At 38.4% G+C, this 16630-nt stretch overlaps 1 protein-coding gene across 7 annotated transcripts in view; it reads right to left on the bottom strand.

Moving 5' to 3' along the window:
* Nucleotides 1–16630, bottom strand: part of HEPH (hephaestin) — a 95698-nt gene that overhangs the window by 57942 nt on the left and 21126 nt on the right. For all 7 annotated transcript variants that reach the window (XM_029241471.1, XM_029241470.1, XM_029241475.1 and 4 more), the window contains 3 exons: nt 14442–14610; nt 13153–13289; nt 176–307 (listed from right to left, as the gene is read on the bottom strand). In XM_029241471.1, coding sequence (XP_029097304.1) covers nt 176–307; nt 13153–13289; nt 14442–14610 — 438 coding nt within the window. The remainder of the gene's footprint in view (nt 1–175; nt 308–13152; nt 13290–14441; nt 14611–16630) is intronic.

Consider the following 16630-nt stretch of genomic DNA (forward strand, 5'->3'; position numbering starts at 1 on the left):
TTGTCTCTTATTGATCCCAGCTCTGTCTCACTAAAATATCATACATTCATTCAACAACATCCGTCCATGGCAGTTAGTTCTGCCTTTTTTTCTCTTTCACTCCTTTATTTATTTGTACTCTAGAGGTACCTGTTATTATCTGCAGCCCACATTACTTGAAACCCTGCCTGCTCACCATCATTGTACACAGTTCCCTCGGAGTCTTTCTCATAAAAGACCCCATGAGGCTGAATGCTGAATGGCTGGGAGGCACGGTTGTAGAAGATCACCTGGATGGTGTCACCCACCTCAGCCCGGATCACTGGCCCTGGAAAATGGGAAGGAGAGACAATGGTAATGTAAACAGGATGATCAGGTAGGATGGAAGTAGGAGAGGGAAGAAAAGTAAAAAAGAAGTGAAAAAGATAGAGAAGTTTTTCCTCTGCAATAATAAGAATAATCTTTTTCAAGTATATTGCAATTTACAGTTATAAAAAGCATTTTAAAGTCCACCACCTCATTTTGATCTTCAATCACCATTCAAAGGTATAAAAAGCAGATGATATCATCATTCTTCAGATGAGGAAACTGCAGCTCAGAGAGTTGGAACTGATCTGCCCAAATTCAAATGATTGATTAGGAAGAGAACCAGGTCCTGAAGTCAGGGTTTTCTCCTACTCCACTGTCAGGTCCAATCCCAGTTCCCACAACTGCATTTCCTGGTAGAACTCAACTAAAAATATGAGCTTGCCTCAATCCTAAACTGACTTGAAACAGATGAAATTATTATAACTTCTAGTCAGGTCCTGGACTAGGTAGTCTAGCCATCACTTCTACACTTACCTTTCTTCCATTACCTACCACATCTAACCTAGCCTGGAACAACTTTGAGATCAACAAGAAATACCAAGACAATACCTTGAGTACTTCTAGTGGCTCTAACCCTAGTTCAGGGTTTCTGGCTTAGTTTTTACTCAATTGCTACTCCTAATGTTGCACCTCTGTTCAAAGACTAGGAACCTATACCTCACTTACAATAATGGAAAAAACAACTATACAAAAGATAAGCAATGAAATGAAGACAAAATACACGATAGACCAAGTAGATATAATATATACAGAACACTCTACCCAACAAGAACAGAATACACATTCTTCTCAAGTGCACAGAGGACACATTCCAAGATAAACCATAAGTTAGGCCACAGCTTAATCTCAATAGACTTAAAAATATATCATATAAAGTATTGTCTCCATCCACAATGGGATAAAGTAAGAAAACAATAACAGAAGGAAAACTGGAAAATTCACAAAGTTGTGGAAATTAAGCAACACACTTTTAAACAACCATAATATCAGAAAAGAGATCATAGGGGAAATTACAAAATATGTAGAGGAAAATGAAAATGACCACACAACATACCAAAAGGTATGAGAGGTAGTAAAAGCAGTGCTAAGCGGGAAACTTATACCTATAAACACATTTAAGAAACAAGAAAGTTCACAAACCAACAACCCAACTTTACAACTTAAGGAACTAGGAAAATAAAAGCTAACAAAACCCAAAGCTGGCAGAAGAAAGGAAATTATAAAGATTAGAGCAGAAATAAATAAAATAGAGAATAGAAAAACAATTTTAGAAGTCAATGAAAATAAATATGGAGAACCTTCAAGATGGTGAAGGAGTAAGACGTGGAGATCACCTTCCTTCCCACAAAACATCAAAAATACATCTACATGTAGAACAACTCCTACAGAACACCTACTGAATGCTGGCAGAAGACCTCAGACCTCCCAAAAGGCAAGAAACTACCCATGTGCCTGGGTAGGGCAAAAGAGAAAAGTGGAAAAAAAGACAAAAGAATAGGGATGGGACCTGCACCTCTGGGAGGGAGCTGTGAAGGAGGGAAAGCTTCCACACACTAGGAAGCCCCTTCACTGGCAGAGATGGTGGGTGGACAGTGGGGAAGATTTGGATCCATGGAGGAGAGCACAGCAACAGGGGCACAGAGGGCAAAGCAGAGAAATTCCCACACAAGGATCAGTGCTGACCAGCACTCACCAGCCAGAGAGGCTTGTCTGCTCACCCACTGGAGCAGGAGAGGGCTGGGAGCTGAGGCTCTGGCTTTGGAGATCAGATCCCAGGGAGAGGACTGGGGTTGGCTGCATGAACACAGCCTGAAGGAGGCTAGTGCACCACAGATAGCCAGAAAGGAGTTGGGAAAAATTCTGGAACTGCCTAAGAGGCAAGAGACCATTGATTTGGGGTGTGCGAGGAGAGGAGATTCAGAGCACTGTCTAGATGAACTCCAGAGATGGGCGCGAGATGCAGCTATCAGTGTGGACAGCAGAGGTGGGCATGAAACACTAAGGTTGCTGCTACAGGAGATCAGCTCGGTGCTTTGTGTCCGCCTGGAGGGGTGGGATAGGGAGGGTGGGAGGGAGGGAGACACAAGAGGGAAGAGATATGGGAGCATATGTATATGTATAACTGATTCACTTTGTTATAAGGCAGAAACTAACACACCATTGTAAAGCAATTATACCCCAATAAAAATGTTAAAAAAAAAAGAAGCATGTGTGCAAGCACAGGTCACTATCCACACACACACACCTCTCCCCCCAGGAGCCTGTGCAGCCCGCCACTATCAGGGTCCCGTGATCCAGGGACAACTTCCCTGGGAGAACAAATGGTGTGCCTCAGGCTGTTGCAACATCACACCAACCTCTGCCGCCTCAGGCTCGCCCTGCATTCCGGACCCCTCGCTCCCCCTGGCCTGAGTGAGCCAGAGCCCCCTAATCAGCCACTCCTTTAACCCCATTCTGTCTGGGTGGGGAACAGATGGCCACAGGAGACCTACATACAGAGACGAGGCCAAAACGAAAGCTGGAGCTGTGCGAACAAATAAGAGAAAGGGAAATCTTTCCCAGCAGCTTCATGAGCAGTGGATTAAATCTCCATAATCACCTTAATGTACCCTGCATCTGCAGAATACCTGAATAGACAATTAATCATGCCAAAACTGAGGTAGTGGACTTTGGGAGCAACTGTAGACTTGGAGTTTGCTTTCTGCATCTAATTTGTTTCTGGTTTTATGTTTATTTTAGTTTAGTATTTAGAGCTTATTATCATTGGTAGATTTGTTTATTGATTTGGTTGCTCTCTTCCTTTTTTTAACATATATATATTTTCCTTTTTCTCTTTTTGTGAGTGTGTATGTGTATGCTTTTATGTGTGTGTTTGTCTGTATAGCTTTGCTTTTACCATTTGTCCTAGGGTTCTTCTCTCTGTCCGTTTCTCTTTTTCTTTTTGTATAGTTTTTAGCAGTTGTTATCATTGGTGGATTAGTTTTTGGGTTTGGTTGCTCTCTTCTTTCCCTCTTTTTTAAAAATATTTTTTACTTTTTATTTTTAATATTTTTTTCTTTTAAATATTTTATTTTTCTTTATTTTATTTTTTTCTCCCTTTTCTTTGAGCTGACTGGCTGAGAGGGTCTTGGAGCTCCAGTGTGAGCCTCTGAGGTGGAAGAGCTGAGTTCAGGATATGAGTCTACCAGAGACTTCCCGGCCGCACCTAATATCAAAAGGCGAAAGCTCTCACATAGATCTCCACCTCAATGTTAAGACCCAGCTCCACTCAAAAAAACAGCAAGCTGCAGTGCTGGAAACCATAGGCCAAATAATTAACAGGACAGATACACAACCCCACCCATTAGCAGAGAGGTCACCTAAAATCATAATAAGTTCACAGACACCCCAAAACACACCACTGGACGTGGTCTTGCCCAGCAGAAAGACAAGATCCTGTCTCATCCACCAGAACATAGGCACCAGTGCCCTCCACCAGGAATCCTACACAACCCACTGAAACAACCTTACCCACTGAAGGCAGACACCAAAAACAATGGGAACTACGAACATGCAGCCAGTGAAACGGAGACCCCAAACACAGTAAGTTAAGCAAAATGAGAAGACAGAGGAATACACAGCACATGAAAGAGCAAGATAGAAACCAATCAGACCAAACAAATGAAGAGGAAATAAGCACTCAGCCTGAAAAACAACTCACAGTAATGATAGCAGATGATCCAAACTCTTGGAAATACAATGGAGAAAATACAACAAGCGTTTAACAAGGACCTAGAATACTAAAGAGCAAACAAACAATGATTAACAGCACAATAAATGAAATTAAAAGTTCTGTAGAAGGAATCAATAGCAGAATAACTGAGATAGAAGAATAGATAAGTGGCCTGCAAGATAAAATAGTGGAAATAACTACCATAGAGCAGAATAAAGAAAAAAGAACAAAAAGAATTAAGGACAGTCTCAGAGACTTCTGGGACAATATTAAACACATCAACATTCAAATGATAGGGGTCCCAGAAGAACAAGAGAAAAAGAAAGGCACTGAGAAAATATTTGAAGAATTATAGTTGAAAACTTCCCTAATATGGAAAAGAAAAGAGTCAATAAATTCCAGGTAGTACAGAGAGTCCCATACAGGATAAATCCAAGGAGAAACACGCCAAAACATATATTAATCAAACTATCGAAAATTAAATACACAGAAAAAATATTAAAAGCAGCAAGGTAAAAGCAACAAATAACATACAATAAAATCCCCATAAGGTTAACAACTGATCTTTCAGCAGCAACTCTGCAGGCCTGAAGGGAGTGACAGGATATATTAAAAGTGATGAAAGGGAAAAAACTACAACCAAGATTCCTCTACCCAGAAAGGATCTCATTCAGGTTCGATGGAGAAATTAAAAGCTTTACAGACAATAAAAAGTTAAGAGAATTCAGCATAACCTACCAGCTTTACAACAAATGCTAAAGAAACTTCTCTAGGCTGGAAACACAGGAAAAGGAAGAAATTTGCAAAAACAAACCCAGCACAATTAAGAAAATCATAATAGGGACATACATATCAATAATTACGTTAAATGTAGATGGATTAAATGCTCCAACCAAAAGACTGGCTACATGAATACAAAAACAAGACCCATATACATGCTGTTTACAAGAAACCCACTTCAGACCTAGGCACACATACAGACTAAAAGCGAGGGGATGGAAAAATATATTACATGAAAATGGAAATCAAAAGGAAGTTGGAGTACTGATAGTCATATCAGATAAAATACACTCTAAAATAAAGACTACTACAAGAGACAAGGAAGGACACTATATAATGATCAAGGGATCAATCCAAGAAGAAGATATAACAATTGGAAATATTTATACACCCAACATAGGAACAGCTCAATACATAAGGGAAATGCTAATAACCATAAAAGGGGAAATCGACAGTAACCCAATAATAGTAGGGGACTTTAACACCCCACTTTCACCAATGGACAGATCAACCAAAATGAAAATAAATAAGGAATCACAAGCTTTAAATGATACATTTAACAAGATGGACTTCATTGATATTTATAGGACATTCCATCCAAAAACAACAGAATACACTTTCTTCTCAACTGCTCATTGAACGGTCTCCAGGATGGCTCATATCTTGGGACACAAATCAAGCTTTGTCAAATTTCAGAAAACTGAACACATATTAAGTATCTCTTATGACCACAACTCTATGAGGCTAGATATAAATTACAGGAAAAATGGGTAAAAATTAAAAACACATGGAGGCTAAACAATACACTACTTAATAACAAAGAGATCACTGAAAAAATCAAAGAGGAAATCAAAAAATACCTAGAAGCAAATGACAATGAAAACAAACTGACCCAAAACCTATGGTATGCAGCACAAGCAGTTCTAAGAGGGAAGTTTATAGCAATACAATGCTACCTTAAGAAACAAGAAAAATAAACAACCTAACCTTACACCTAAAGCAATTAGAGAAAGGAGAACAAAAAAACCCCCCAAAATTAGCAGAAGGAAAGAAATCATAAAGATCAGATCAGAAATAAATGAAAAATAAATGAAGGAAACGATAGCAAAGATCAATAAAACTAAAAGCTGGTTCTTTGGGAAGATAAACAAAATTGATAAACCATTAGCCAGACTCATCAAGAAAAAAAGGGAGAGGACTCAAATCAATAGAAGTAGAAAAGAAAAAGGACAAGAAACAACTGGCACTGCAGAAATACAAAGGATCATGAGAGATTACGAAAAGCAACTATATGCCAATAAAATGGACAATCTGGAAGAAATGGAGAAATTCTGAGAAAAGCACAACCTTCCGAGACTAAACCAGAAAGAAATAGAAAATATAAACAGACCAATCACAAGCACTGAAATTGAAACCATGATTAAAAATCTTCCAACAAAGCCCAAGACCAGATAGCTTCAAAGGCGGATTCTATCAAATATTTAGAGAAGAACTAACCTATCCTTCTCAAATTCTTCCAAGATATAGCAGAGGGAGGAACACTCTCAAACTAATTCTACAAAGCCACCATCACTCTGATACAAAACCTGACAAAGATGCCACACACACACACACACACACACACAAACAAAAACTACAGGCCAATATTGCTGATGAACATAGATGCAAAAATCCTCAACAAAATACTAGCAAACAGAATCCAACAGCACATTAAAGGGATCACACACCATGATCAAGTGGGGTTTATCCTGGAGATGCAGGATTCTTCAATATATGCAAATCAATCAATGAGATACACCATATTAAGAAACTGAAGGATAAAAATCATATGTTCATCTCCATAGATGCAGAAAAATCTTTGACTAAGATCAACATGCATTTATGATAAAAACCCTCTGGAAAGTAGGCATACAGGGAACTTATCTCACCAAAATAAAGGCCATACATAACATACGCACAGCCAACATCATTCACAATGGTGAAAAACTGAAACAATTTTGACTAAGATCAGGAACGAGACAAGTTTGCCCACTCTCACCACTATTATTTAACATAGTTTTCAAAGTTTTAGCTACAGCAATCAGAGAGGAAAAAGAAATAAAACGAATCCAAATCGGAAAAGAAGAGGTAAAACTGTCACTGTTTGCAGATGACATAATACTGTACATAGAGTATCCTAAAAATGCCGCCAGAAAACTACTAGAGCTGATCAATGATTTGGTAAAGTAGTAGGATGTAAAATGGAGAGATATACCATATTCTTGAATTGGAAGAATCAACACTGTGAAAATGACTCTACTTCCCAAAGCAATCTACAGATTCAATGTAATCCCTATCAAACTACCAATGGCATTTTTCACAGAAGTAGAATTTTGTATGGAAACACACAATTGTATGGAAACACACAATTTGTATGGAAACACACAAGACCACGAATAGCCAAAGCAATATTGAGAAAGAAAAACCAAGCTGGAGGAATCTGACTCCCTGACTTCAGACTATATTACAAAGCTACAGTAATCAAGACAGTATGGGACAGGCATAAAAGCAGAAATATAGATAAATGGAAGAGGATAGAAAGCCCAGAGATAAACCAATGGACTATGGTCACCTTATCTTTGACAAAGGAGGCAAGAATATACAATGGAGAAAAGACAGCCTCTTCAATAAGTGGTGCTGGGAAAACTGGACAGCTACATGTAAAAGAATCAAATTAGAACACTCCTTATCACCATACACAAAAATAAACTCAAAATGGATTAAAGACCTCAATGTAAGGCCAGACACTATAAAAGCCTCAGAGGAAAACACAGGCATAACACTCTGTGACATACATTGCAGCAGATCCTTTTTGATCCACTTCCTAGAGAAATGGAAATAAAAATAAATATAAACAAATGGGACCTAGTGAAACTTAAAAGCTTTTGCACAGCAAAGGAAACTATAAACAAGATGAAAAGACAACCCTGAGAATGGGAGAAAATATTTGCAAATGAAGCAACTGACAAAGGATGAATCTCCAAAATATACAAGCAACTCATGCAGCTCAACAGCAAAAAAACAAGCAACCCAATATAAAAATGTGTAGAAGACCTAAATAGACATTTCTCCAAAGAAGATATACAGATTGCCAACAAACACATGAAAGGATGCTCAACATCACTGATCATTAGAGAAATGCAAATCAAAACTACAGTGAGATATCACCTCACAACAGTCAGAAAGGCCATCATCAAAAATCTACAAACAATAAATGCTGAAGAGGGTGTGGAGAAAAGGGAACCCTCTTGCACTGTTGGGGGGAATGTAAGTTGATACAGCCACTATGGTGAACAGTATGGAAGTTCCTTAAAGAAACTAAAACTAGAACTATCATATGACCCAGCCATCCCACTACTGAGCATATACCCTGAGAAAACCATAATTCAAAAATTGTCATATACCACAATGTTCATTGCAGCACTATTTACAAAAGCCAGGACATGGTATCAACCTAAATATCCATTGATAGATAAATAGATAAAGATGATGTGGCACATATATACAATAGAATAATGCTCAGCCATAAAAATAATTGAAATTGAGATATTTGCAGTGAGGTGGATGGACGTGGAGACTGTCATACAGTGTGAAATAAGTCAGAAAGAGAAAAACAAATACCGTATGCTAACAAATATATATGTAATTAACGAAAATGGTTCTGAACAACTTAGGGGCAGGAGAGGAATAAAGACACAGACCTAGATAATTGGCTTGAGGACATGGGGAGGTGGATGGGTAAGCTGGGTGAAAAGAGAGAGTAGCATGGACATCTATACACTACCAAATGTAAAATATATAGCTAGTGGGATGCAGCTGCAGAGCACAGGGATATCAGCTCTGTGCTTTGTGTCACTGTAGAGCGGTTGGATAGGGAGGGTGGGAGGGAGATGAAATAGCGAATGGATATGGGGATATATGTATACATATAGCTGATTCAATTTGTTATACAGCAGCAACTAACACAACATTGTAAAGCAATTATACTCCAATAAACATATTAAAAAAAAATCAATGAAACCACAAGTGGTTCTTCAAAATGGTCAACAAAATTGAAAAATCTTTAGTTAGATGGAGTAAGAAAAAAGTATAGGAGATTCAAATTACTAAAATCAGAAATGAAATTGGGGACATTACTACTGATTCTAAGAAGTAAAGAAAAAAATGTTTATAATAGATTATATAAAAAGATTATAAGAAATATTAAAAAGATTATAATTTGTTTGTAAACCAACAAATTGGAAAACCTAGATAAAATAGACAATTCCTAAAACAGAAAACCAACCAAGACTTAATCATAATGTAATAGAAAATCTGAAAGACCTATAAAGAGATTGAATCTGTCATCAAAAATCTGGGAATTAAGAAAAGCCCTGGACCTGATGGCTTTACTCGTGAATTCTACTAAACATTTAAAGAAGTAATACCAATTCTCAAATATTCCCAAAAAAATTGTAGAGGAGGGAATACTTCCTAAATCATTCTATGAGGTCAGCATTGCATTACACTGATATCAAAGCCAGGCAAAGATATTATAAGAACACCACACACCAATATTACTTATGACCACTGATGCAAAAATCCTCAATGAAATACTAGCAAAACAAACTCAGCCACATATTAAAAATATTACACTGTAAAGCAATTATACTCCAATAAAGATGTTAAAAAAAATAAAAATACATTCAATTCTAAAAAAAGCAAAAAAAAAAAACCATTACACACCATGACTAAGTCGGTTTTATTCCTGGAATGCAGGAATGTTTCAACGTACAAAAATTAATCAATGTAATATATTATGTTAACAAAATGAAGGGAAATAATGATCATGTTGATTGATGCAGAAAAAACACTTGACAAAATTCAACACCTTTTAATAATTAAAAAAAAATCCAGAAACTAGGAATAGAAGGAGTCTACTTCTATATAATAAAAGCCATATATGAAAAACCCACAGCAAACATCATACTCAATGTTGAAAGACTGAAAAGTTTTCCTCTGAGATCAGGAAAGAGCAAGGATGCCTGCTTTTACCACTTGTATTCAACATATTACTGGGGCTTCTAGCCAGATCAATTAGTCAAGAAAAAGAAATAAAAGATATCCAAATTGGAAATGAAGAAGTAAAATTATCTGTTTGCAGATGATAAGATCTTTATCATACTTATTTAGAAAATCCTAAAGTGCCCACAAAAAACTGTTAGAATCAATGAATTAGGCAAGTAGTGAGATACAAAATCAACACACAAAAGTCAGTTGCACTAACATTGAAAAATCTGAAAAAGAAATTACAAAAGGAATTCCATTTATAATAACATGAAAAGAATAAAATACTTAGAATTTATTTAACCAAGGTTGTGAAAAACTTGTAGAATGAAAACTACAAAACATTGCTGAAATAAAATAGATATAAAAAATGGAAACAGGGCTTCCCTGGTGGTGCAGTGGTTGAGACTCTGCCTGCCGATGCAGGGGACGCAGGTTCGTGCCCTGGTCCGGGAAGATCCCACGTGCCGTGGAGTGGCTAGGCCCATGAGCCATGGCTGCTAAGCCTGCGCGTCCAGAGCCTGTGCTCCACAACGGGAGAGGCCACAACAGTGAGAGGCCCGCATACCACACACACAAAAAAAGGAAACACATTGCATGTTCATAGATCAAAAGACTTAATATTGTTAAAATGTCAATGCTACCTATAGATTCAGTGAAATTTCTATCAAAATCTCAATGATGATTTTGAAGAAGTGGGAAAACCCTTTCTAAAATTCATATGTAATCTCAAGGGACTCCAAATAGCAAAATAATCTTGGGGAAAAAAGAACAAACTAGAAGACATCACATTTCCTGATTTTAAAACTTACTACAGAGCTATGGTAATCAAAACAGTGTGATATTGGCATAAAGACAGACATAGAGACCAAAGGAATAGTATAGAGAGCCCAGAAATAAACCCTTGCACATATGAGGATAGTCTTTTAAACAAATGGTGCTGGGAAAACTGGATTTCAATATGCAAAAGAATGAAGTTGAACCCTTACCTAACACCATATGCAAAAATTAAATAAAAGTAGATCAAAGGTCTAAATGTACCTAAAACAATAAAACTCTTGTCAGTAAACATAGGGCAAAATATTCAGGATACTGGATTGGGCAATGATTTCTTGGCTATGACACCAAAGACACAGGTAACTAAAAAAAATAAACATATTGTATTTCATGAAAAAAAATTTTAAGTGTGCATCAAAAGACACTACCAGCAGAGTGAAAAGGCAGCCCACAGAATGGGAGAAAATATTTGCAAATCATACATCTGACAGGAGATTAATATCCAGAATATATAGAGAACTCCTAAAACTCAACAACAAAAAAATAATCCAACTAAAGTTGCGCAAAGGACTTGAATAGACATCTTTCCAAAGCAGATATACAAACGGCCAATGGGCACATGGAAAGATGCTCAACGTCACTAATCATCAGGGAAATGCAAATCAAAACTACAATAAGCCAACTCCTCACACCCATTAGGATGGATACTATGAAAAAAATCAGAAAATAAGTGTTGCCAAGGATGTGTAGAAATTGGAACACTTATGCACTGTTGGTGGGATTGTAAAATGGTGCAGTCACTGTGGAAAACAGCATGGTGGTTCCTCAAAAAATTAAAACTAGAATTACCATAAGACCCAGCAATTCCACTTCTGTGTATATACCCAAAGTAATTGAAAGCATGTCTCAAAGAGACATTTGTACACCCATATTCATAGCAACATTATTCTAAACAGCTAAAACGTGGAAGCAAACCAAGTGTCCATTAATAGATGAGTGGATAAGCAAAACTACAATGGAAATTCTGCAATATACTACAACATGGATGGACCTTGAGGACATTATTCTAAGTGAAATGTTAGTCACAAAAAGACAAACATTGTAAAATTCCACTTATATGAGGTGCTTAAGGTAGTCAAAATCATAGAGACAGAAAGTAGAATGGTGGTTGCCAAGCACTGGAGGGAGGGAAGAATGGGTAGTTATTTTTAATGAGTATAGTGATTCAGTTTTACAAGATGAAAAGAGTTATGGAGATGGATGGTGGTGATGGCTGTGCAATGCTATGAATGCATTTAATGCCATTGAAGAGTGTACTTTAAAATGGTTAAGATGGTAAATTTTATGTTATGCATATTTTACCACAATAAAATATTGAAGAAAAACAAGGACTGGGGACCAATACTGAATACCAGCTAATGATAGCTCCTTACTACTCGCCACCCACCCTCTTTCCCAAACCCAGGTGGGTTTCTTCTCCTTATATCTCCCTATCCAGCTAATGAAACAGCAATTGTCCATGTTCAGGTCTCCTAAAATCAACTGGCACAAACCTATCCCCAGAATATGGTCCATTACTTTATTTCATTTTCAAAGTTTTTTCCCATCTGATATATCTTATTTCCTGCTCTACCAAGTGACTAAGCCACACCAAACCTTCCTATAGTAATTCAGTGCTATACTGTGCTTTAGGCCTTCTAGATACCTTCTCTAAGGTCAGGCCCTAAGCTTTGTTCCACATCCCTCACCATAGCAAGCATGTCTGCATGTCATGCCAATCTGCTCCTGGTCCCGTATTGCCAAGAACATGAACAGTCTTACTGCCTTATATAGCCCTTCAGAAATACACCTAGAGAATAACGTTTAAAAGTGTGATATGGGGCTTCCCTGGTGGCGCAGTGGTTGAGAGTCTGCCTGCCGATGCAGGGGACACAGGTTCGTGCCCCGGTCCAGGAAGATCCCACATGCTGCGGAGTGGCTGGGCCCGTGAGCCATGGCCGCTGAGCCTGGGCGTCCAGAGCCTGTGCTCCGCAACGGGAGGGGCCACAGTAGTGAGAGGCCCGCGTACCGCAAAATAAAAAAAATTAAAAAGTGTGATATGTACAACACTGCTATCAGAAGATGTTCAATGAAAAAAGGTTTCAGTAGCAAAGCAAATATAAGAAATGCTATATACTCTACTCCCATCTTGGAGATTCATGATGAACAAAAATAAATTCAAGGCTCTGGGAAGCCCTGCATCAAAGAACACTATTTGACTGTTTAACTTAGTGTTTTGCAGACAAATTCAGACCTATAACCCTTTCTCACAAAACACTCATCTCTTGGGACTCACTTTGGGAAATGTTGGTCTAGAGTGTGTTTCTGAGCTGTCATCAGCCTCCAGTTTCTAAGCCCTTCCCAATTCTCTGGCTCTAGTCAATTAAATTCACAAGTTAAGGATTCCTCACCCAGGATTCCAAGATGCTTATCTTCCTCCAGCTGCACCTTTTCCTGGAATGTCTCATCTTGGAAGGCTTCATATCGAACTTTCCAGTAAGTACCCCCGATTCGGCTGGAGCTCTTCTGGAAGAATTTATCTGAGCCACTGGCATATAAGGAGGCAAATTTCAAATTATTTAGCCATGTGTCAAATAGGTTTCCATCTCACCCTTTTTCTCATCAAGTTATGGATCTTTGTGATTAGGAAGGACCTCAGAGATCATCCAGGTTAACTTCCACCCACTGAAGGTATTTCCTCTGGTGACAACACAAATTAACAATACACAGCTTCTGCTTGAGCCTTTCCAAGATCAGGGAACTTATTTTCAGAGAAAGCAATTCCTTTCACTGTCGTATAGAAATAGGCTGAAATCTTCTTGCTTGTAAGTTCTAGACACTGGGATCAGTTTTGTTCTCCAGAGTTAAGTAGTCTTACATCTGTCCTTAATCATCCTCAGGTACTCAAGATCCTTTCTTCCCTTAATCAATAATATCTTTCTTTCAAAAATGAAAACCCACTAACTTAACAAGACGAGCTTCAGATTCTTAGAAGCAATGCTGACACCCAAGTGCCTACTTTCCTATGTTTTCTGCAGATTCATTCCATTATGTCCTACTGGAAGAATAAACATGATTGGGTGTCCTAGAATATTTCTCCATAAACTCTCTTAGTCATCTATCAAGTGCCTCTTTTGAAAAACCTTGAATCACTGATAGACCAGTGAGTCAGTATAACTTAAGGCTTAGCAACTGATTAGGGCACTAACCTTCTACTCTATCTTGCCCACATCTGAGTCATGGATGAGGCATGAGAATTTGGAGAAATTCCTCCAAAAGGATGAGCATGGAATGGCCACAGGCATGTTGTTTCCCCTCTTCCTACACTTCTCAGAGTGCATTTTACACTTCAGCTTAAATGTCTCCTTCAGACTATGGTAAAGAAAGGAAGGAGCAAAGAGGTAAATAATTAGTAAATTAGAGTTGGAGAAATGCCATTTTAAATGATCCGGTCCCACCTGGACCTTCTTTTCTGCTTGGACTCTTTGCTGGGAATATGACATAACCATACAAAAAGTTTTATAGCTCCCCAAGAGCAAGCACTTCTGGGGGCTACAAGAATTTGGCTATCAGTTGTGTCATGTAACTTCAGACAAACAATGATTGTGATCCCCAAGTGAAGTGAGAGATTTCTGAGAGGGAATAATAGGTGTGTGTGGTTGGGCCCAGGAGTAGGGAGAGGGAATACACTACCTCTTACCTGCCTGGCTCCCTCAAATTCTTCCCCGTATTCCCATCATGCCCCATTGGGCCGTAGTCCCATTGAATCTCATGGGCCTCAATGAAGTACTGCCGGACTTTGCCTGTGAGTAGATTCATGGAAGGTGCCATGGAGCAAGACTTGATCTTGTAGAGTGCTTGCATGCCATCTGCAGGAAGAACATCATGGCTAGCTCCATTCCACCCAAAACATCTTCTACCCAGCTGACTCAGCTTTCTCCTTCTCCTAATGTTTCCCCCTTCCACCTTCCACTAGGCTCTTTACCCCTGCCTCCAAATGGGCTACTTTCTCTCACTCCTAAAGAGCCTAGCTGGGAGAGAGAAAGCCTATGTGGGAATTGAAATATCTCCACCTGCTCACCACCATTGACTCATCTACCAGACCCTTGCTCTTGCCTCTGCAAAATGCTTACACTGTAGCAACATCACAGAGCTTGAAGTCAAAATACCTGAGTTCAAGTCCAAGACTTATCCTTATCTATAGGACCTTAGGCAAGTCACTTCCTAGACCTGAGCTTAACCCCTGATTTGTAAATGGGGAGAATAGGGAAATCTACCACACTAGGCCCATGGGAGCATCAAATTTTAAAAAGAGGAGTAGGTTATTTGTAAAGTGGGAAGCCCCCAAAATAATGGAACATCATCTACACATGAAGATGAAGCTTCACACTTGGGACTGTCAGGAAAATTTAGATTCTAAGTAGTGTTTCCAAATGTGGAAGATGTTACATTGAGGCATAATGGTAATGGATGATGCTGTGTTATATTTGCTTGGCTAATTCTAGAGGTCATTCAGGTACATTATCTCATTTGAGTCTCACAACATCCCAAGGAGATTTGAAATTTGAAATCAGAAATCAGAGGTATGAAGAAGGAGGAGGTAAAGATATTCATTTTTGTTGAATGTGTACTATATGCCAGGCCCTGTGTCAGGTGATTTACATATGTTATCTCCTTCAGTCCTCATAACTAGCCTATGAAGCAGACTTTTAATGTCCCCTTTTGAAGATTAAGAAAATTAAGGATCAGAGAGGTTAAGTAAATTGCCCAAGATTACATAGCTAGTCAGAGGTACAGTTGAGATTTAAGTGCCTATATTTTAACTGTAAATTTGAGTACTCATTTTCTTCTCTTGTATCCAGGATCTTGGTCTCATCATTCCCCTGTCTCTAAGATTCAAAATCCCATTATCTCTCTGAAACCTCATTACAACTTTATATGGTAGGAATCATTATTGCAATCCTCATGAGGAAACATAGACTCAAAAAAGTGATATGTCTTATCAAAGGTAACTAACTGGTGGAACCAGGTTTTGAATCCAGGCTTGTCTGGCTCTAAGGCTTATGTTTGTTTCACTATTGCACTGCATCCCTAACCTCCATCCACATTCATACTCTCTTATCCAGGTACATCTGGTACTGAGGGCAGACCCTGGACAATGGAACATGAATACCTGGCTCCTATTGGGTCAAACTTACCGTTCCAGAATCAATATCCCACCAGTCTATAATTCCTCACCTACTCAAATCCACTTTCACATACTCACATATCATTTTCATGACTTTCACTTGATTTACCATACTTCAAATAATTTTAGAAAGTGAGAGCTGAAGATCTTAGAAACTATTTAAACCCAATCCCCCATTATATATATATATATATATATAGCAAATGAAGCATAGAAGTGGGAAGCGATTTTTCCAAAATCACATAGTGATTTCTTCAGTTTTCCACAGAGCTGAGACAACTTGAACCTTCTAATCACCTACCTAATGCTCTTTCCATTGTCTCATAGGTTCCTCTGCTCCTCTGATGTTTCTCACTGCACAGGGCCATTACCTCAACCATTCTTCTTCTAAAAACCAAACCTTCTAAACCTATTGCTGTTGGATTCTAACTAGAGTGTCACTACTTGCCCACAATACTCCATGATCTCCTGAAAAAGTCTTACTCTTCTTTAACTAATTACTCCTTCACTCCCTGTTCAATCAGCAGCAAATACTATCAGGTCTTAATTCCTTAGAATTCTGAGCAAAAAAAAGGCAGATTAAAAGTTCACTCATCCATTCCTATACCATCTTATGTTAGAGATGGGGAAGATGAAACTCAGAGAGTAATGCCCCAGGTCAACTTGCAATTTAATGGCTGAGCCAGGAAAGAATCTGGAAT

Source organism: Monodon monoceros, unplaced genomic scaffold (assembly GCF_005190385.1).
Source record: "Monodon monoceros isolate NGI ecotype Baffin Bay Population unplaced genomic scaffold, NGI_Narwhal_1 Super_Scaffold_22, whole genome shotgun sequence".
In the NCBI taxonomy this organism is placed as follows: Eukaryota; Metazoa; Chordata; class Mammalia; order Artiodactyla; family Monodontidae; genus Monodon; species Monodon monoceros.